This window comes from Gossypium hirsutum, chromosome A04, assembly GCF_007990345.1.
Source record: "Gossypium hirsutum isolate 1008001.06 chromosome A04, Gossypium_hirsutum_v2.1, whole genome shotgun sequence".
In the NCBI taxonomy this organism is placed as follows: Eukaryota; Viridiplantae; Streptophyta; class Magnoliopsida; order Malvales; family Malvaceae; genus Gossypium; species Gossypium hirsutum.
The window spans coordinates 84,296,470-84,319,799 of record NC_053427.1 but is presented as its reverse complement, the minus strand read 5'-3'; the positions used below and the strand labels follow the sequence as shown (position 1 = coordinate 84,319,799).

Here is a 23,330-nt window from a genome sequence, read left to right as displayed (position 1 = left end):
AATATGTTTTATACGAATAATTGGATTACCTAGAATATATAAAATATGATTTTTTTTACACCCTTATTATATGTTTTGATTATATCGGCTCTCTTTGACACAATGCCTAAAATTATTTATAACATTTTCTAACCCATAAATAGGAGGATAACGTGCTTTAGCGCACTAAAGTTCACGCCCTTCTACATTGATATAGTTAAATTATTTTTGTTAAATTCAACTTCATTATAACATCATTTTTTCTTACATGGATACTAAGTAAGTATTTTTCTCATTTCAAAATGTTACACTAACAAATTTAATAGGAAAAATTTTACGGTGTTAACAATTTGACTTAAATTTTAAAATATAAAAAGTAAAGAGATTAAATTCAAGGACTAAATTTTAATTATATTAAGAGTATAGGTACTTAAAGCTTATTTTAACCCTTACAAAATATGAAATGGATAAGGCAATGGCCTTGAAAAATTGAAAGATTCACCAACAACATCCTCATCTAATCCAAAACAAAAAATCCAATGCCTCTCACTCTTCTGCCATCTTCAAGCTTCTCTTTCCTCTCTCCCACCTCCAAATCCACCCACAGCCACCGTTTTTTCACTATTCCCCATGCATCCACCACCCAACTCGCCCCCAAGCCTCCGCCGGTCATCAAGACTGATCCCGTCATCGTCATCGGAGCCGGCCTCGCTGGCCTCGCCGCTGCTACCCGTCTCAACTCCGATAACATCCCTTTCCTCCTCTTAGAAGCTTCCGATGGTGTTGGTGGTCGCGTCCGTACCGATGTCGTCAATGGTTTTCTCTTGGATCGTGGCTTCCAAATCTTCATCACTGCTTACCCGGAAGCTCAAAAGCTGTTAAATTACAATGAATTGAATCTCCGGAAGTTTTACTCCGGTGCCAGGATTTACTACGATGGTAAATTCCATACTGTTGCTGATCCTTTGCGTCATTTTTCGGATTCCGTTCTGTCCCTTGGAAATCCCATTGGGTCTGTTCTGGATAAGCTGCTTATCGCTTTGACGAGGGTTCGGGTTTTGAGTAAATCCTACGAGGAAATTATGAGCGCCGACGAGGTTTCGACAATTCAATTGTTGAAGAATATTGGTTTTTCGGATTCGATGATCGGAAGGTTTTTTAGACCTTTTTTTGGTGGGATTTTTTTCGACCCCCAGCTTGAAACTACTTCGAGACTCTTCGATTTCGTCTTCAAATGTCTCGCTCTCGGCGACAACACTCTTCCGGCGAAAGGAATCGACGAAATTCCAAACCAATTGGCAGCAAAACTGCCGTCCGATTCACTCCTGTTGAACACCAAAGTGGTTTCCGTTGATTCCGATGACTCGAATTCACCGTTGGTAACATTAGAGAGCGGCGAAATCCTCAAGAGCGAACTCGGGGTGATAATGGCCGTTGAACAACCAGCAGTGGACAAGATTTTGGCGGGAAAGAAACAACCGCCGCCGCCGCCACCGGGTCAAAGAAAAAAACCAGCCCGAAGTACGGTTTGTTTGTATTTTTCAATGGACCAGGATCAAGTTCCGGTTCAAGACCCGGTCCTGTTTCTCAACGGTTCAGGTAAAGGAATTATCAACAACATGTTCTTCGCTACAAATGTGGCTCCATCATATGGCCCTTCGAACAAAGCATTGGCGTCGGTATCGTTGATTGGGTTGTACGAGAACACCGCCGATGATGATCTAAGAGCTGAGGTTATTAAGGAGCTTTCGGGTTGGTTCGGAGCTTCAAAAGTCGAGTCATGGCGGCACTTAAGAACATATCGAATCGGTTTTGCACAGCCGAACCAATCACCACCTACGGATTTGATGAAGAATCCCGACATCGGACCGGGTTTGTATTTGTGTGGTGATTATATGACTTCGGCTACCTTTGATGGAGCTCTGGTTTCAGGTAGAAGAGCGGTGGAAGCTTTGTTAAAAGACCGGGCATTGGCTCTGGTTTAAGAAAACCATTGTAGATATCGAATTCTTTTTTCATGAACATTAGCAAGAACTACTTCATTATATAAAATTGAATATAATTTATTACCAATATTTATAGCCTGAATATTATAGCTTAGAAATACCAGTTAAGATCAGTTTCCATGATGCTTGATTGATACTTAACCAACTTCACAATTGAGTTTCTCTTCATTTGAATAGTATAGCCTATAGAATGCTCAAATTATGAGTGGCGAGTGCAACAATGGTATTAAAGTTTAGTTCGATCTAGTTAGCCCCCAAAAATTATAGTTTTGTTCAAGCAATCATTCTCCGTTTTGATGGTCATTATGACCATTGGAGTATGCTAATAAAGAACTTTTTATGGTCAAAGGAGTATTGAGTAATTGTTGGGGCAGGTATTGAAGCACCGATGGAAGGCGAAATTTTGACGAATGCCCAGAATGTAGGGTTCAAAGCCAGAAAGTTAAAAGATTTGAAGGCGAAAAATTATCTCTTTTAGGCTATTGATCGTCCCATCTTGAAAACTATTCTTTGCAAAGAAGCTTCCAAGGATAAATGAGATTCCATGAAGAAAAAACTATCAAGACTTTGTTAGAGTGAAGTGAGCACAACTTTAAGTCTTGAAGAGGAACTTTGAGACTCTATAGATAAAGGAAGGGGAATTTGTCACTAGCTACTGTGCTACAACCATGGAAATATGCAACAAGATGTGGTTTCAAGGTGAGAAGATGAAGGATGTCACCATAGTGGAGAAGATTTTGCACTCCATGATGTCGAAATTTGATTATGTTGTTTGGTCCATTGAAGAATCAAAAGACATAAATGTGCTATCTCTTGATGAGTTGCAAAGCTCCTTATTGGTGCATAAGTAGAAGATGAGTCATAATAAACTTTCGAGGAGCAAGCTTTGAAGGCTTCTACTTTTATTTTTTCTTTCAATTCTAGAGGAAGGGGTAAAGGTAGAGGTATAGGTAGAGGAAGAGGAGATCAACACGATAAAGATGATGGAAATAGAAATGAAAACAATAATTTCAGAACCAATGATGACCAAAGCAAAGGCAATGGACGAGATTTTGATAAAACCAAGATAAAATTCTTCTAGTGTCAAAAGTTTAATCATTATCGTTTTGAATGTTATGTTAGATTACCTAATGACAAGGATGAACAGTCACATTTTGTTGAGAATAAGGAACGATTTGAGACCTTATTGATGGCAATTGAAGTTGAAAAGGAACCTAATCTGGATGTTTGGTATGTGGATACAAGTCGCAATAACCATATGTTTGGAAGTAAATAACCTTTTCGTATTTAAATGAGGATTTTCGTTCTATAGTTAGCTTTGGTGATTATTCTACTGTGGATGTGATGGGAAAGGGTAACATCAATATCAGAACCAAGAATGGTTTTGTGGAAACAATATCTAATGTATTATAAGCTCTTGCTTTGAGAAGCAATCTATTGAGTGATGGTCAATTGTTAGAAAAAAAAAGCATGTTGTCACCCTCAAGAATGGAGCTTGTGAGATTTTGTTGAAAAAAATTCAGTTTGAAAACGGTTTTTCTTGTACAGTGGAAAATTAAAATTTTGAAATTGATCTAATTTTTTTTTATATTTATAGCAATAAACCTTAGATCGAAATCGTACATGTATTTAGGATAAAAGGATTCTTGTCATTCTAGACTTTCAACCAAGTGATATTTTCCACTATTCTCGTACCACAAACAGTTTTGAGTGTGGGCTCAAATCAATTGAATCAAAACACAGAACTAGAAATTATTTTCTTTTATGTGGAAAGAAAATTTCTCTTCTTAAATAGAAACCAACATAATTGTTATTTCGGAAAAATATATTTAATAGTCGAGAATAAATTTTCTTTATTTTTCGGCAACGTAACAATATCTTAAAGTTCTATAAATAACTTTACCGGTGCCATCTACTTATAGGAAGAAAAAGTAGAACCCTTGTTGAATTGTGAGCATTTATTTCAACTAGAAAAATAACTTCCTACTTAAAGTAGGAGTAGGGTGGATGATATCCCCTAGTATTCCTACTAGGGTTGTCCCTTTCACATACTAAGAGGGGTTTTTGAGCCTCTCTCACATTGGGTTCAATTACGAATACTTCTTAAAATTTTCAAGCCAGTACTTTGTAATATAATTCAACCCGATTTTGTTTTTCTATTTCCCAAAATAAACTTAAGCATTTTTATTCAATTAAATAATTTTTCATCTCAATTTTGCGCCAATAAAATTATGATGATTTTACAAATTTTGAAAAATATATATTTAATATTTCACAATTTAACTTATTCATTATAATTGAATGATTTATTTTTATTTTCGGGCTTTAAAATAGCTTAAAAACATAAACTCATCTCCTAATCATTTTTAACTAAATCATCTACATTTGCAAATGAATTATTTCTCATTTTCATTTTCATTTTCATTTCCATTTCCATTTTTATTTTGAGAAAACTACATTCGTTTCCAAATAATTTTATTTCTCCATTTTGAAGAAAACCATAATCATTTTTGAATGTTTTCCATTTCTATTCATTCTGTTCATTTTGACTCAAACACGCAATTCATTTTTGGTTTCAACAAGCTAGCAGGGGGACCGGTTGGACATATGTAATTAAGGCTCAAATGATTTATAATTAAGTTTCGACTTTTCCCCTATTAATCATAAACTCATTTAGTTACGAAGTCATTCCACTATAGTATCATGATTAAGCTCTCCCTAACGACATACCATTATGAAAGAAACTACTCGGTACTCATGCAATGACCTTGTCATAAGTGTGTTATCCTCATAGGATATCCTTAATCTCTTTGGGATAATATCTGTTCTCCCAATGTGAATGATGCTATGAATTCCACTATTGTGAATGACGCTACATACTGCAGAAGTCGTACAACCAATGCACTAGCTTTCGATTCCTTATCTATTCGAATTTAGGCTTTTACTTACATCAAGTGTACGAGTCACGCATATATAGTCCGTCATCCACTCAGGATTTAGGTATGCCACACTATGAACGTCACAAGTGAATAAATGTATAAACGGATTCAGGATCTATTCTTCTTAGGTCCAGTCTAATGTAGTGTCAATCCAGTCAGTCACATCTATGTCTTTATCTTCTGGGAGTCATCCGCTCCGATGCCTAAGACAACATTTCTCTAATTGGACTTGATAGGCGATATATTAGTCTTTCAATCGGTTTGCTCATTTTTTATTAGACTAAGAATATGTCTAGGCTCATCTACTAATATAAGTTGTCTTTTCGTATTACGATTCAACCACGTAATATCACTCAGTATTAGTTTAAACATTAGACAACCAATGAGCAACATTTACTTCTATTTTGTTTTGCATGCAAAAACCATATAAGGACAACCATAGAAACTATATTAATGTGATCAAGGAATTTGTTTTATTATTCAATCTGTTCGAAAAATTACTACACTTAGGGCACCAAATCTAATAGATTTATGATCCATCTAAAGTAGTTATTGTTATTCTGAAAATGAGTCAAAACAGGCTGTTTCCATTTAAGATTGAAATTGTTCAAATAATGACCTGATAGTTAGGGGTGTCAGAAAGTGAGGTTCGGGACTTTATTTTTGTAAAATAAACTCGTAGATATTTTTATTATATATATACGGGGTTAGTTTAATAGTAAATTAAATTTTGGATAAATAATTTGCATGAAATTAGGAGTTATTAAGGTATAGGGACTAAATCGTGAAAGTTAAAAGTTGAATTATAAATTAAAATAAATAAAAGGGGACTAAAGTAGCAATTATACCATTAATTAAGTGGTCGGATGGTCATCAGCCATGCTTTAATAAATATGTATATGTATATTATAATTATGTTTGATATATATATAGTTAATAATAATAAATAATAATGATATTAAACAACTAAAATCATTCTTTTGTTTCACATGCAAACAAATTAAAAAGAAATGAAATAAAGGGGGAGAAGAAGCTTGGACGGCACTTTAGAGATTTTCTAAGTTTTCTAACTTCAATTGGTTAGTCAATTTAGTCCCTTTTCTTGTAATTTTTATATTTTTGGAATTCTGGTTGTTGAGGCCCAATTTTGAACAAAAAAATAAAACCTAAACCTACCCAACAGACCTATTTTACACCCTTAGCCCAACACTAATCAAACCCATACTCGGAGCCCAATAACCAAGCCCAATCCCGAAACCCTAACCTCCTAGCTGAATCAACCTCCCCACTTGCCTCTGACGACCCTGCAGCACTGCCCCACCGGTCATGTTCTCCACCCACCGCACTTGCAAACATTAAAACAAGAAAAGACAGAGAAAGGAAGCAAACACGCAACCAAATAGCAGAAATATGACCATTTTGTAAGGGCTTTAAAAGGCCGATTTAGAACTTTGTAACAGGAGGATTTCTCAATACATACATATATTATTTCAAAAAAAAAAACAGTAGATCAAGCAAGAAAATCAGTCCAAATCAGAGAACCAAAGCATTAACAGTCGAAACTAGAAACCCGAAGTGATTTCATCGTTTTTTTCTCTATTTATTTTAAATTCTTTTAGTATATATCCTTATCTATAAAAAATATACATATTATTAAGCCAAATAAAAAATTATAAAAAAATTACCTTTTTCCGGCCACCGTGCACAGTAGCCGGTGACGGTGGCCGGCAGAGGTTCGATGACCGGCCCTGTGGCCGAAAATTTCCCCCAGCTCCCTCTCCCCTCTCTCCCTTTTTTTTTCTTTCAAATGCTACAAATGATTTTTTTTTCAAAAAAATTGGCCTTATATAGCCTTCCAAAACGACGTCGTTTTGGGGGCTGCCTTTTAAACCCAAAACGACGTCGTTTTGCCATAGCCAACCCGCGACCCGACCCGTCCGGCCTAGGATTCCCGTGTTTTTGTGCAGAAGGGCTATTTTCTCTTTTGGCCCTTCCGCTTTTTCGTTATTTTGCAATTAAGTTTTTTTAGTTTTAAATTTGCCCCGAAGATTATGCTTGAATTCCAATCAAGTCCCTCGCGATGCTGCGCGTTTTGGAGGGGGTTAATTTTCCGATCTAGTCCCTCTTATTTGTTTGCGAGTGCCATTTAGTCCTTTTTCCCTTTATTTTTTTAAATTCGCCCCAAAACTTTATTTTTAATTCAATTTTGTCCCTTTTTTTTACTGTTTCTCATTATTTTATTTTAATTTTAATATTATGTATACTATTATATTTTATTACTATTATATTTTATATTTATTATTAGCATTATTATTATTTTTACTTAATACTTATATATATATTCTATAGTATTATTAATAGTTTTTAATATTATTGTTTTTGTTAATGTATTTGTATGTCACATATGTATTCTTTTAATATATATTATACTCCATATTACGCATATATATATATTAATATTATATTATGTATATTATTTTATATATATATATTTTATATATTATGTATATATTTTTACATGTATTATGTACATATTTTCAATAACTGCATCATATGTATATATTTTATGTACATACTTTTAATATTATTATGTATTTATTTTTAATACATATATATATAAATATATATTTATGTAATATTATTAATAGTTGTTTTTTTAACATTATTATCATTTCTAATATATATGTGTATCGTATATGTTTTTATATATATTATGTATATATCTTTAGTTGTAATGACCCGAATTTTACCGTTACCGAAAAAGTGTATTTTCGGGTCTCCATTTCTGAAAAACGGATTCGTAAATATTTATTAAAAATATTTACGAAGTAAAATGAGTGGTTAATTAGAGTTTAATTAAGTGAATTTAATTTAATTAAGAGTAATTAAGAAAAAGGACTAAATTGAATAAAGGATGAAAGTTAAATTGTAGATTAAAAGAAAATGAAGAGGACCAAAATGGCAATTATGCCATTTGTCCTAAGTGAGGCGGTATAAACATAAAAATCTGAGATTTTTATGTGTTAAAATATATATTAAATTATTATTATTAAAAGTAAAGTAAATAAAAGGAAATAAAGGAAAGAAACAAAAGAATAAAAAGAAGGAAGGAAACAGAATAGCAGGAAATGAAACAGAGAAGAAACAGGGGAGAAAGAAAGAAAGAAAAGAAAAAGGGAAAATAAGGTTTTAAAGGTTCCAAGTTAATTTGGTAAGTCAATTTAGCCCATTTTCTTATGATTTTTGAGTTTTTTGGAATCCTAGAGATAAATAGTACTTGTTTTAAGTAGAAATTTTGAAAGTCATTAGATTTCTAAGTTTGGTTCATGTTGAATAAAATGATGGAATTGGGGGTTTGTTTGATAGAAATTTTGATTGGAATTGAATAAATGATTGAATCGTAAACTAAGCTATAAGTTTTGAGTTTTAGGGATTAAATGGAAATAAATTCGAAATTATGAAAATATGCTGGAAATTTAATAGTTAAGTATGAGTTTGGACAAAATTTGAATAGAAATAAAGTATGAATTAAGATAGAAAAGTAAGAGAATTTAGTTAGGATTAAATTGAAATTAAAGTAAATCAACATTTTGCACTAAAACTGTTTTAGACAGCAGCAGTAGTCTAACTTTGAAAAATCATAAAAAATTATAAAAATCTAATTAGAAGATGAATAAAATATTAGATTAAATCTTATTGAGTCTAGTTTCTTATAGAAGAAACGATATAAGCAATTGAATTTTAAATTATGAGATATAATGAATTTTGTGAGACAAGGTTAGAATGAATTTGGGTTCCCCTATTCTGACTTTGGAAAATCACCAAAAATTGAAGAAAAATAATTAGAGGCTTAAAGTTATATTTTTAGAATCCCTAATGAGTCTATTTTCAGGAGAAATCAACGGGAATATTATCCAAGTTCTGTACTATGAGATAATTAATTTTTAGTGAAGAAGGGACGAAACTGTTAGACAGCAGAATAGGGGTGAATTTAAAGAATAAATTGTACTTAATGGCTAAACAAAAAATTCTGAAAATTTTATTGTAAGAAGATTTGTGAGTCTAGTTTCAGGAAAAATTAGCGGATCTTAATTTATAATTCTGTAACTCAAGATATGAATTAGTAATGTATTAATGATTATGAATTGTATTAATTTCGTAGTCAATGTGGTACCGGAAATCTCGGCTAAGAAAGGACAAGACAAAGTCAACGGGAGTTAGCTCGAAAATTACGGTTTGTATTTCTATAATCCAAACTTAGTTATTATTTGTTATATTTATATACATACTGCAATTGTTAGTGTTAGAATTATGATGTTTTACAATTGGAATGGATTGATTTTGGTATGCGATGAATTTATTGAATTTATATTGATTGAAATTATTTGATTGAATTTATATTGATTGAATTATATAATATACATGATTTATGTAGAAATTTTAATATTGAATGAATGTTATATTGAAAAATATATTGATTGGAAATATGAGGAAATTGATATGAATATATGAGATTGTGATATTTGAATATTTGATATTGAAAAGTGAATTGAATTGTATTGAATTATGAATTAATGTGAATAATTGAAATATATTGTTGAATTGAATGAAATTGTATGAATTGTGAAAATGGGTGAATATATGTGATTATCAGAATGGTATATTGATGAAAGAATTATTAAATTGAGAAAGTGAATGAAATACCCTATTAATTAGTCGGGCTGAGTCGGATATAATTGGCATGCCATAGGATCTGGAAGTGTACGGGATTTGTCGGCTTTATCGATCAGGCACTTTATTTGTCGTATTTCAGGCACCTCGTGTGTCGTATCAGGCCCTCGTGTGTCGTTTTAGGCACTTTATGTGTCGTATACTGATCAGGTACTATGTACCGTTTTAGGCACAATGTGCCGTACTGGTGTGTTTGGGTTGGAATCCGTGTATCCGTCAAAGTCTGGGTTTGTTAATAGGGGTAAATAAGTGAAAGATAAATCGAATAAATTTGATTGATCAAGCTATTGAAATGAAACGAGAAATTGAATTGAGAATTGAAAATTTAGATATGAAATTGAAAATATGAACCAAAGGTTCATGAAATGATTGGAGTTCGAATTGATGATATATGATGCCACTTGATGAATTGAAATGTGATTTGAGATATATGAATTGTATGTATATACTGAAAGCTATCAGGGATAGTAAGTTGATACGATATAAATGAAATTGACTGTTATTGAAATGAATTAAAATGGAATATGATTGATAAGTATATAGTTGAATATAGTTTAATGATATTGAATTGTGAGTAAATTAAGGAAAGCTATACCGAATAGTAAGTGAAAGAACGGAGTAAATAGTAATGGATTTATTTAAGAATTGAACAATTATGTTATTGTGTTTATTATATGAACTGTATAAAATTTATATGGTAAGTAGTTGAAATTTATCTATGAATAAATAATTGAATAATTGTAATTATTATTATGATCTTAAGTATTTGTTATATTATTAATTGTTCGGATTATAGAAATACCACTGAATATACCATACTCAGCGTACGGTTTGTTTCCGTGCGCAGGTTAAGTAAAGATAGTACGTTGAATCAGCATCCCAAGACGATCCCGAATTCATTAAGGTAAAGTATGTTGAGTATTGATAATGGCATGTACCTAGGACGTTTTATGAGAGTCGTTTAGGTTATAGAAGTATTGATGAAATGAGTAAATTATGGTTGGCAACGGTATGTAGTATGAATTTTGAAATTTACTAAGAATTCGTAGTGATTCTAAATTAGTCCCGAATTATGGTACATGCTATTATCAATACTCAACATACTTTAGAATCACTAAGAATGTTGAGTATTGATAATGGCATGTACCATAATTCGGGACTAATTTAGAATCACTACGAATTCTTAGTAAATTTCAAAATTCATACTACATACCGTTGCCAACCATAATTTACTCATTTCATCAATACTTCTATAACCTAAATGACTCTCATAAAACGTCCTAGGTACATGCCATTATCAATACTCAACATACTTTACCTTAATGAATTCGGGATCGTCTTGGGATGCTGATTCAACGTACTATCTTTACTTAACCTACGCACGGAAACAAATCGTACGCTGAGTATGGTATACTCAGTGGTATTTCTATAATCCGAACAATTAATAATATAACAAATACTTAAGATCATAATAATAATTACAATTATTCAATTATTTATTCATAGATAAATTTCAACTACTTACCATATAAATTTTATACAGTTCATATAATAAACACAATAACATAATTGTTCAATTCTTAAATAAATCCATTACTATTTACTCCGTTCTTTCACTTACTATTCGGTATAGCTTTCCTTAATTTACTCACAATTCAATATCATTAAACTATATTCAACTATATACTTATCAATCATATTCCATTTTAATTCATTTCAATAACAGTCAATTTCATTTATATCGTATCAACTTACTATCCCTGATAGCTTTCAGTATATACATACGATTCATATATCTCAAATCACATTTCAATTCATCAAGTGGCATCATATATCATCAATTCGAACTCCAATCATTTCATGAACCTTTGGTTCATATTTTCAATTTCATATCTAAATTTTCAATTCTCAATTCAATTTCTCGTTTCATTTCAATAGCTTGATCAATCAAATTTATTCGATTTATCTTTCACTTATTTACCCCTATTAACAAACCCGAACTTTGACGGATACACGGATTCCAACCCAAACACACCAGTACGGCACATTGTGCCTAAAACGGTACATAGTACCTGATCAGTATACGACACATAAAGTGCCTAAAACGACACACGAGGTGCCTGATACGACACACGAGGTGCCTGAAATACGACAAATAAAGTGCCTGATCGATAAAGCCGACAAATCCCGTACACTTCCAGATCCTATGGCATGCCAATTATATCCGACTCAGCCCGACTAATTAATAGGGTATTTCATTCACTTTCTCAATTTAATAATTCTTTCATCAATATACCATTCTGATAATCACATATATTCACCCATTTTCACAATTCATACAATTTCATTCAATTCAACAATATATTTCAATTATTCACATTAATTCATAATTCAATACAATTCAATTCACTTTTCAATATCAAATATTCAAATATCACAATCTCATATATTCATATCAATTTCCTCATATTTCCAATCAATATATTTTTCAATATAACATTCATTCAATATTAAAATTTCTACATAAATCATGTATATTATATAATTCAATCAATATAAATTCAATCAAATAATTTCAATCAATATAAATTCAATAAATTCATCGCATACCAAAATCAATCCATTCCAATTGTAAAACATCATAATTCTAACACTAACAATTGCAGTATGTATATAAATATAACAAATAATAACTAAGTTTGGATTATAGAAATACAAACCGTAATTTTCGAGCTAACTCCCGTTGACTTTGTCTTGTCCTTTCTTAGCCGAGATTTCCGGTACCACATTGACTACGAAATTAATACAATTCATAATCATTAATACATTACTAATTCATATCTTGAGTTACAGAATTATAAATTAAGATCCGCTAATTTTTCCTGAAACTAGACTCACAAATCTTCTTACAATAAAATTTTCAGAATTTTTTGTTTAGCCATTAAGTACAATTTATTCTTTAAATTCACCCCTATTCTGCTGTCTAACAGTTTCGTCCCTTCTTCACTAAAAATTAATTATCTCATAGTACAGAACTTGGATAATATTCCCGTTGATTTCTCCTGAAAATAGACTCATTAGGGATTCTAAAAATATAACTTTAAGCCTCTAATTATTTTTCTTCAATTTTTGGTGATTTTCCAAAGTCAGAATAGGGGAACCCAAATTCATTCTAACCTTGTCTCACAAAATTCATTATATCTCATAATTTAAAATTCAATTGCTTATATCGTTTCTTCTATAAGAAACTAGACTCAATAAGATTTAATCTAATATTTTATTCATCTTCTAATTAGATTTTTATAATTTTTTATGATTTTTCAAAGTTAGACTACTGCTGCTGTCTAAAACAGTTTTAGTGCAAAATGTTGATTTACTTTAATTTCAATTTAATCCTAACTAAATTCTCTTACTTTTCTATCTTAATTCATACTTTATTTCTATTCAAATTTTGTCCAAACTCATACTTAACTATTAAATTTCCAGCATATTTTCATAATTTCGAATTTATTTCCATTTAATCCCTAAAACTCAAAACTTATAGCTTAGTTTACGATTCAATCATTTATTCAATTCCAATCAAAATTTCTATCAAACAAACCCCCAATTCCATCATTTTATTCAACATGAACCAAACTTAGAAATCTAATGACTTTCAAAATTTCTACTTAAAACAAGTACTATTTATCTCTAGGATTCCAAAAAACTCAAAAATCATAAGAAAATGGGCTAAATTGACTTACAAAATTAACTTGGAACCTTTAAAACCTTATTTTCCCTTTTTCTTTTCTTTCTTTCTTTCTCCCCTGTTTCTTCTCTGTTTCATTTCCTGCTATTCTGTTTCCTTCCTTCTTTTTATTCTTTTGTTTCTTTCCTTTATTTCCTTTTTATTTACTTTACTTTTAATAATAATAATTTAATATATATTTTAACACATAAAAATCTCAGATTTTTATGTTTATACCGCCTCACTTAGGACAAATGGCATAATTGCCATTTTGGTCCTCTTCATTTTCTTTTAATCTACAATTTAACTTTCATCCTTTATTCAATTTAGTCCTTTTTCTTAATTACTCTTAATTAAATTAAATTCACTTAATTAAACTCTAATTAACCACTCATTTTACTTCGTAAATATTTTTAATAAATATTTACGAATCCGTTTTTCAGAAATGGAGACCCGAAAATACACTTTTTCGGTAACGGTAAAATTCGGGTCATTACATTAGTATTATTAGTTATATATATTTTTATACTATTTCATGTATATATTTTTATATTATCATTATTATTATTATTAATATTAGTAATGTGTTTTATTATATGCATATATTTTAATATATATATGTATATATTTATGTAATATTATTAATAGTTATTTTTTTAACATTATTATTATTTCTAATATGTATATACTATGTAAATATTTTAATACTATATTATGTATATACTATTACTATATATCTATTTATGTAACATTGTTAATGGTTGTTTTTACTATTATTATTATTCCTAGTATATATACTATGTATACATTTTTTAAATACTTTATTATATATATGTTATAGGCCAATTTTGGGCTGTTTTTAAAATGACTCGGGCCCAAATATATTACATAAACCCAAATACCTTACAACATAAACCCACTAATCCCCTAATACCCAAAGCCCGAATGGCCCACAATAACCCATTAGCTAAACCATCAAACCCATACCCGGAGCCCAATAATTAAACCCAAATTTTTACCTAGCCCAAATACTATTAGCCCAAAGCCTAAACTAACCTAAAACCAAACCCACACTTCTAACCCTTGTCCCATCTGGCCACTTGCATCTGCCCTTGTCCGATCCACCACCGACCTCTGCCACCACCACATTCACCACCTGCTCCACCTGCAAAATAAGAGGGACACGCAACAGCAACAAAGATAGAATAAACAGATTTGTACAAAGGCTATATAAGCCGATTTGAAGCTTTGTAATAAGAAGATTTTTTATTTCTTTAAAAAAAAACATTCGGCAAAATCATATAATCAAACAACAAAACAGTCCCAAAGAATACAGAAGCAATAGAAAGCATTTGAAGAAGAATAAAGAAAGCAGATTAGAGGGTATTTTATTTTATTTTTCTTTTTTTCTGCATATAATACATACATATTACCTTTATTTTCCCATTAATATACATGTAAAAATATATACATTATTAAGCAAAAAAATAAAAAAAAAACAAAATTTTTACCTCTCCAGCCACCGTGTACGGTGGCCGGCGCCGGCGACGGACGGCGGCCGACGATCAGCCGGTGACCGGCCCCCTGGCCAGAATCCTTCCCCTCTTCCTCCTCTCTTTTCCTCTCCCTTCTTCTCTTTTTTTTTTCTTTTCTCCCTTCACAAATGAATTTTTTTCTGAAAATAGGCCTATTTATAGCCCTCCGAAACGACGTCGTTTTGGGGGCTGTACTTAAGCCCCAAAACGACGTCGTTTTGAGCCTACCCAACCCGACCCGACCCGATCCAAATCCGCCTAGGATCCGCGTGTTTTTAATAAAAGGGGAAATTGCATGCGCGGTCCTTCTGCATTTTTGGTGTTTTAAATCAAGTTTATATTTATTTATAAATTGGCCTTGAAATTCGTTATGGTTCTCAAATTGATCCCCCTTGATGCGCACCGTTTTAAATGCGTTGGAAAATTGATCTTTTGGCCTCCACTGCTTTCATGCGTGTTCTAATAAGCCCTTTCCTTTTTTATTTATTTGCAAATTCGCCCCAGAATTATGTTGTTAATTTTTTTTAATCCTTTTTTTGTTTATTCTCACTTCTTTTATATTAGATTAAGTTTTTATTATATATTGTTATTTTTTATATTATTACTATTATCATTATTATTTTATATTATTATTATTATGTATATTTAGTATTATTTTTTTTAATATTACATTTTTTACTATCATATTACTATTATCTTTGTTACTTTCTCTATTAATATTTATTACTCTATTTTTAACATTATTATTATATTATATTTGTTTCTTTTTTATATCTTATTATTATTGCTATTATTATTATTATTATTATTATTATTAGTATTATTATTATATACACTATTAGTGTATTTTATATTATATATATATTCTTATACATGGTATTATTTTTGATCACTTTATTTTAATATTTTTATTATATTATATTTGTTTTTTTGTTATTACTATATTTATTATTAGTATTAATGATAGTGTATATTTTATATGTATATGTATATATTATGTTTTTTTAATACTATATTTTTTAACACCCTATATAGTGTATGTATTTTCTTAATAACTATTTATATGTATATATATACTATGTACATATTTTTAATATTGTTATGTATTTTTTTATACATATATATAGGTACATATTTATGTGACCTTATTAATAGATGTTTCCAACATTATTATTATGTATGTATATATTATGTAACTATTTTAACATTATATTATATATGCATTTTTATATATTGTGTATATATATACCTTTTTAGTGTTGTATTTTTATCATGTATATATTTCTAAAACTATGCTACATTTTTACATATTATCTTATGTATATATTATATATATTATGTACTTATTTTTAGTGTTTTCATGTATATATTGTGTTTTAATACTACGTCATATATGTATTTTTACATTATGTATATATTTTAAATGTTATATATTAAGTATTTCTAATATCCTTATTATTTATACCCATGTACGTACATATCTATGTAGTGTATTAGTAAGTTCATTTTATATTGTTGTCATTTCTAATGTATATGTATATATCATCTATGTGTTATATATATTATGTATATATTTTCAATATTCTTAGCTATATTTTATATACTATTCCCATGTATATAGTATTATTACATTTATTTTACTCCTATTATACTCATTATCAGTACATATATTTTATTATACGTGTATATATATTTTTATATATAGTATTATTTTCATATGTTATTACACTCATTAATATACTTATTATTATCCATATTGCCACTTATGATCTTAATATTATTATATATTATTTGGTGTACATATATCTTTTATTATTACTATTATTACTATTATTATTAGTATATGTTTGTTATATATGTATAGTGTATATGTTCATTTTAAATATGTTATATATATATATATTGTAACGCCCCAATTTTCGAGAATTCTGTGAATGTTGGCATATGTTTAATTATGTTAGTGGGCCTCTAGAAGGCCCAAGCTTAAGATAGAACCCGGCAATTTTAGTTAATTTTTGTTCCATAAGAAAAAGGGGGTGAAATTATGAAATAGGACCTATGTGAAAATGTTTGAAAATGCTATAGGCTAAATTGAAGTGGCCAAATAAATAGGAGTGCAAAATAGGAGGATTTGCATGACAAACCTCCCATTTTACATGAAGTGGCCAGCCATCATGTTGTTGTAGACAATATGAGCACTTGATATCCATAATTCATGGTACAAATTGATAATGGGTTAGGTAAATGTTCCATTATAATGAATTAGGTAAATATTCCATGATAATGGGTTAGGTAAATGTTCCATGATAATGGTTTAGGTAAATGTTCCATGATGGGCATTTCATGTCTTTTGTATTAAAGAATTAAATGGATGAAATATGAAATTTTATTAAAAGAAGAAGGGGTGAAAAGAACAAAGTTTTGTCCATCTTTTTTCATCATAGCCGAAATTTAGAGAAGAGAAAGGAGAGGAGAAAGCTCTTGAATTGTTTGGTCACTTGGGGAAGAAAATTGAAGGTAAGTTCATGGTAGTTTGCTTCTATCTTGATGTTCATGAGTTCTTCTTGATTCTACCTTAACTCTTGAAGCATATTTTGGTTTTTGGTTGTGTTGTGAGCATTTGGTCATGAATTAAAATGAAGGAAATGGTTGTTGTTTCATGTTCTTTTGATGAAAAATGGAAGATAGGTGAAGTTGAGCCAAACAAATGAACATGCATGTGCCTTAGATGCTAAAGGGAAAAATCGGCTAACATGTTGTGCTTTAAAATGATGAAATAGAGATTATACTTAAGTAAAATCATAGATATGTGATGATTGATTGGTGATATACATGTTTAAATAACATGCATGCAAGTTATGTGTGAAAGAGTGAATTTGGTAATAAATCTGCTTTGGGTCAGCAGCAGTAACGTGACTTTGGAAAATCACCATAAATTGTGGGAGATGAATTAGAAGCTGAATAAATTATGTAATTAAAGATTAATGAGTCTAGTTTCAAATGGAATAAACGAGAACATATTTTGAATTCTGTACAATGAGAAATTTGATTTGTAATGAAGAGTGGTCAGATTAGTCAAACAGTGAAACATGGGAAACTTTAAGAAAAATATGGTATTGATTGGCCATACCAAAAATTCTGAAAATTTTATGGATAGAAGATATATGAGTCTATTTTCAGGGAAAATTAACGGAACTTGATTTGGAGTTTCGTAGATCCAGTTATAAATAATTTAGTGACTGTTGCTTAAGAAGACAGCTTGCAGTGAAATTATGATTATGTGGTAAACATTGACAAAAATTTGTTAATGAGTTGCTTATTGTTTTCTTATAAGCTTACTATGATCTGTAGGTGTGGTTGGCCGAATATTGTAAGGGGTTAATACGTAGTTCGTATTTGAATAGTTAGATTAACATGTTAGTAATCAAATTGTAGGTAGTTCGTGTGTGGATCTCATCAGCATATCGTCGCAAACAGGTGTCTAACTAACACCCTCTTTCTTAGTCTAGATCGGCAATAGTAGAAAATCCGAAATGCCGAAAACCGGTATTTTGTAGATTTGCGAGTGTGCGAATGCTCGTGAGGTAAATCGATTAATGTTTTTGGTAAGCTGTAATGTTTGGACTGCAAAGTGCATGATTTCTGTGCCCTCGATATTTTTGGGCTTAATGGGCCAAAATTGGAATGATGGGCCAACGGGCCCAATTCAATAAGAACCCTCGGTACGTGATTCTGTTAGTACGTGAAAAGTAGGAATATGCACGAAAAACCCTAAAATAGATAAATTACTGAAATACCTTTAAAAGTGGAAAATTTACAGTTTTACCCTTAGTAGATAAATTACCGAAATACCCCTAGGGTTAAATTGACCTAAATGCATGTTTGACTGTTGTTATTTACTGCATGCCATGTTGTTATTATCTGATGCATGGGATTGGGATATTGATGGAGGAAGTACTGAAAGTGGCTTGTCCACGTACTGGAGGCTTTGCCTCAATTTACTGTTAACTGAGCAGCAAGGCTGCAACTGTGGAGTGTTGGGCTGGGTGGGTTGAGCTATTCCCCACATGGAGTGTAGGGCTGGTACGGGTGGAGTGTAGTGGTTGGTGGGTTGAGTAGTCTCCTCAAATGGGCTTGCATATGTTATTGATATTGCATGTATTTTGAAATGGGCCTATGGGCCATACTGTTATCTGAATAAGGGGATAAGGCCTAGTTTATTGTAATTTGAAAAGGGTTCTGGTCCAGTACCACTGTTACCTAAATGGGTTTAGGCCCAATAGGTTTGAGCTGACTTGGACTTTGAATGGGTTTTCCTTACACACTGAGTTTCCCCAAACTCACCCCTTTTATTTTCATCCACGTAGGAAATCCCCAACCATAGTGGGCTTGGAGCTGTGAGGGAATTCGGAGTGGCCACCCGTTCTGAAAGTTTGATTTTCTTCTGGTGAACTAGACATCCTTTTATTTACGTTTGAAGTTTTGGGTTTTTAAATGTAATAAGGCCGCTTAATTATTTTTGATGGTTTTAATATGTATTACTAAGATAGGTATTACTTATTTTAACTGTTGAAATTGGATAACTTTAGGGCGCGTTTTTAAAAACAACAATTGATTTCAAAATAACACGACAACAAGCAAAGCTTTTGCAATGAAAGTATTTTCCAAAATTAATAACTTTTCCTAAAAATGACTTAATCAAATCGGTTTCGTAGAAATATCCATGACGTTAAGGTGTGGCAATGGCGGTATGCATGTCTAGGATTGGATCCGAAGGGAGCTTGGTACTTAAGCAGTCCGATGGACTCACCACCTCTTTTCCGGTTTCCTACCTGGTGCACAGCTTCCATTCACTTTAACCTATAATGAAATTATCTTTTAAAACACTAAGTAAGTTTTTGTGGATCAACAATATAAAATGTTTTGAACGCTTCGATGTGGCATGTCGGATCCAGTCATAACGTCTGGGCCGGGTTTGGAGTGTTACATATATTACGTACCCATATTAGTATTATTATGTAAACCTTTTTCATCCTATTTTACGTACATATTCTTAATGTCATTATTACGTATATATATTCATTGTTTCCACTACATATTTAATTCTAGTATTACATTATATCTTTATTGTCTATAATATTATTGTCACACTTATATTTGCTTCAATATACTTATAGATCTGTCTTCTATTTATTTTTATTTTGCTTTGCATTATTTCAAAAATCTTATTCTTTTTTAAATAAGGTAACGTATCGGTTTAATACTATGTAACACCCCAAACCCGGCCCAGACATTACGACCGAATCCGGCGTGTCACATTGAAGTGTTTTTCGAAAACCATGTTTTCATTGAAAACCCTTCTTGATGTTTAGAAACTTTCATCGTTTAAACTTGAATAAAACCTTAGCCTTATTTTTTTCCAAAACGTGATTCATTGTAATAATCAAAACATTGTTAACAACCTTGTAAAATCTTATGGGAAACTTTGAAAACTTGTAAACCTTTGTAGTGGCAGAATCATGTTATTTTAAAAAAACAGTTAAGTATCAAACCTTCTTTGTCATGGCTTAAAGTGAATGGATACTACGCACCAGGTAGGATTCAAGAAAGGAGGAGGTGAGTCAATTAGACTGCTTAAGTACCTAGCTCTTCCATGATCCAATCCTAGACATGCACACATCTATTGCCACACTTTAAGCCTATTACTTGTCCACGAACAATAAATTAAGTTTAAGTCTATTTAAAATATTTATTTCCTTTGAAAACATTTACGTTGCGGAAGCTTTGCTCGGAAATCGTGATATTTTGAAAATAAGTAATTTTATAAAACGCGCTTTAGAGCTAACCAATTTAATAACCCAAAATATTAAAAATAATAAAAAGAGCGGCCTTATTACAACTTAAACCAGAATAAAAATGATCAAAATAATAAATGCGAAACTTATTTTAAAGAAAACAGAAACTTAATCTTCGTGGCCACTCTGAATCCCGCCCAGCTCCAAGTCCATCGATCTAAGGCTCACCTACAAAGATGGGAAAAAGGGGGTGAGTTTGGAAAACTCAGTGTGTAAAGTATCCCAACCAGAGCCCAAATCAGTTCAAGCTTTACTGGGCCTAAGCCCTATTCAGAAATCAGTGTTAACTGGGCCTTAGCCCATATCAGTATTAATCTGGGCCATATCCCTATTACAATATCAGAGCATACTGGGCCTAGCCCATATCAGTATCAGTCTGGGCCGTAGCCCTATTACAAGTCGAGATATATTGGGTCTTGCCCATATTAACAAAGTTGGGCCCATTTTAATACAGTTGGCCCATAATTAAACAGTCTCATATGATTAATGCATGATAACCCCATCCAACCCTGCACTTGCCTCTGTCCATCCCTACACTTCCTGTGGGGAATAAATCACCCACGCCATCCCTGCACTTACAGTGTTAGCACCGATTGCGGCACTAACTATAATCCGCAGCAAAGCTGCTTATATCAGAATATGTGGCACAGCCACCAGAACGGGTTCTTCCTCCATGACAAAACCCAACTCCATGCAACAGATATACATGTTATGGCATACAACAAACATAATCAGAAGATCATGCATTTCTGTCAAAATTAACCCTAGGGGTATAACGGTCATTTTGCACCTAGGGGTAAAACGATAATTTTCCTACTTAAGGGTATTCTAATAATTTAAATATTTTGGGGTTTACATACATATTCTAACCATTAACACATTAACAGAAGCACTTACCGAGCGTTTTTACCGAATTGGGCCTGTTGGCCCACTAATCCGTTTTCGGCCCATTAAGCCCAAATATACCGAAGTGCACGAAATTGCGCACTCTACAATCATACTGCTTGCGATTATCAAAATTAACAACCAAACCACCTCACAAGCGCTCGCACGCTCGCAAGTTCACAAATGCCGGCTTTTCGGCTTTTCGGCTTTTGCCGATCTAGTCTATGAGTGGGTGTCGTTTACACACCTGATTTGTAACGGTACGCTGGCGCGATCCACTCACGATTTGCCTACAATCAAGTTACTAAACGTCAGTCTACATGCCGAAAACAAACTACGTACTATTCCCCCTTACCAAATTCAGCCAACATCCCTTACCCTAGAGTTCTTACCTTTTTGCCGAAATATGGATTAGATCTAGAGATCCAATCCGAATCAGTCTTCACACCCTTCACTGCACGCCCCCTTGTCCACGCTAATGCTTATACAATGAAAAAGAAAAAAAGCACCAACACCCTTAGTCCAAACGTTAGCCACCCTTAAGGGGTTTCGGCTTTTATCTTAAACCATGAATAACTAACACAAGTGATTCGAATACTTACCAATCGTTGTTCTGCCCAAGAGAGTAGTCTTATCTATGATTCTAATCCCGATCTACCATAGTCAGAAGAGACAGGTTCAAGTAGCCCATGATTCGGCTTCCTACACCCCAGATATGAAGGTTTTCGGCTTTTGAAAGAAAAAGGGAAAAGGATAGAGATTCGGCTATAGCAAGATTCAGCTTTTTGAGAAATAATGAAGAAAGGAAAATAAGGGAAAAGATAGAAAGAAAGGAGTATGGGTTCGACTATAGAGAAAAGAAAATATGAATGCAAGAGAGGGGAGAAGAGAGGAGAAACAATGAAGGTCGATCTCAAAAATAATCGTAGATATGAATAGCCCCAACCTAAATCTATTAGTTACTTAAAAATACCCAAGACTAACACCAAAATTTTAAGAGTTTTTCGGCATTTAATTGCCTATAGCCAGATTGGTACTCTGCCATAAGTCTTATTTCGACATAAATTCCTTCCCAAATTTAAATTCCATACTTTTCTCCTAAATTTCAGCCCCCACCAATTTAAATCCTATCCAACTTCCTTGCACCATCAGCTGTAGTCCACCGCTTGACCGACTCAAGCCATGGCTAGGAGAGTTTCGGTCAAACTCTGACTCTCCCCCACGTGAGCAGCAAAAATCCAAGCCTTCCGTGCGCGAGGTGAGGCTCGAACCCCAGACCTCCGTCTGCCCTTGTGCCTTCGCCCGTGCCGCCGGCCAATGCACCATGCTTCTCTTTTTACTTATATACGGTCACAATTATTTATAAACCTTACCTGCTGAAGCTCCGGTTACTTGCGAAACAAAAAGGAAATTTTTGCCTGCTGTACATCTCGAACCTGCGACCTATTAAACACACACATACGTTGCTTGCCACTGCGCCACAGGCTCTCCTTGTGTCAAACTTCATTCGTAACTTCTTTTAAGGCCTATTCCAACCGCAACCTGCATACTAAAAAAAAACCCAATTTGCGCGCGCCGTGCCTTGAACCCAGGCACTTCCCACGGCCTCCTAGCGTGCTTAGCCACTGGGCCAGGTGCTTCTTTATGCTAAAACTCAGCCCAAGTTATTAATA

At 32.3% G+C, this 23,330-nt stretch overlaps 1 protein-coding gene and 1 long non-coding RNA gene across 2 annotated transcripts; one reads left to right on the top strand and one right to left on the bottom strand.

The window, feature by feature from the left end:
* Nucleotides 1–478: 478 nt before the first annotated feature.
* On the top strand, nucleotides 479–2,052 carry LOC107948100 (uncharacterized). The gene has a single exon (XM_016882568.2). The coding sequence runs from the start codon at nucleotides 519–521 to the stop codon at nucleotides 1,962–1,964; it is 1,446 nt and encodes a 481-aa protein (XP_016738057.2). The 5' UTR covers nucleotides 479–518; the 3' UTR covers nucleotides 1,965–2,052.
* Nucleotides 2,053–20,879: 18,827 nt separating this feature from the next.
* LOC121228244 (uncharacterized) lies at nucleotides 20,880–22,964 on the bottom strand. The gene is made up of 4 exons (XR_005925788.1): nucleotides 22,260–22,964; nucleotides 22,050–22,138; nucleotides 21,905–21,947; nucleotides 20,880–20,940 (listed from the first exon to the last, which is right to left on the bottom strand). It is a non-coding gene; the product is annotated as an uncharacterized lncRNA (long non-coding RNA).
* Nucleotides 22,965–23,330: the final 366 nt, after the last annotated feature.

Coding starts and splice junctions, on each gene's coding strand:
- LOC107948100 (XM_016882568.2), top strand. CDS start 519: ATGCCTCTCACTCTTCTGCCATCTTCAAGCTTCTCTTTCCTCTCTCCC.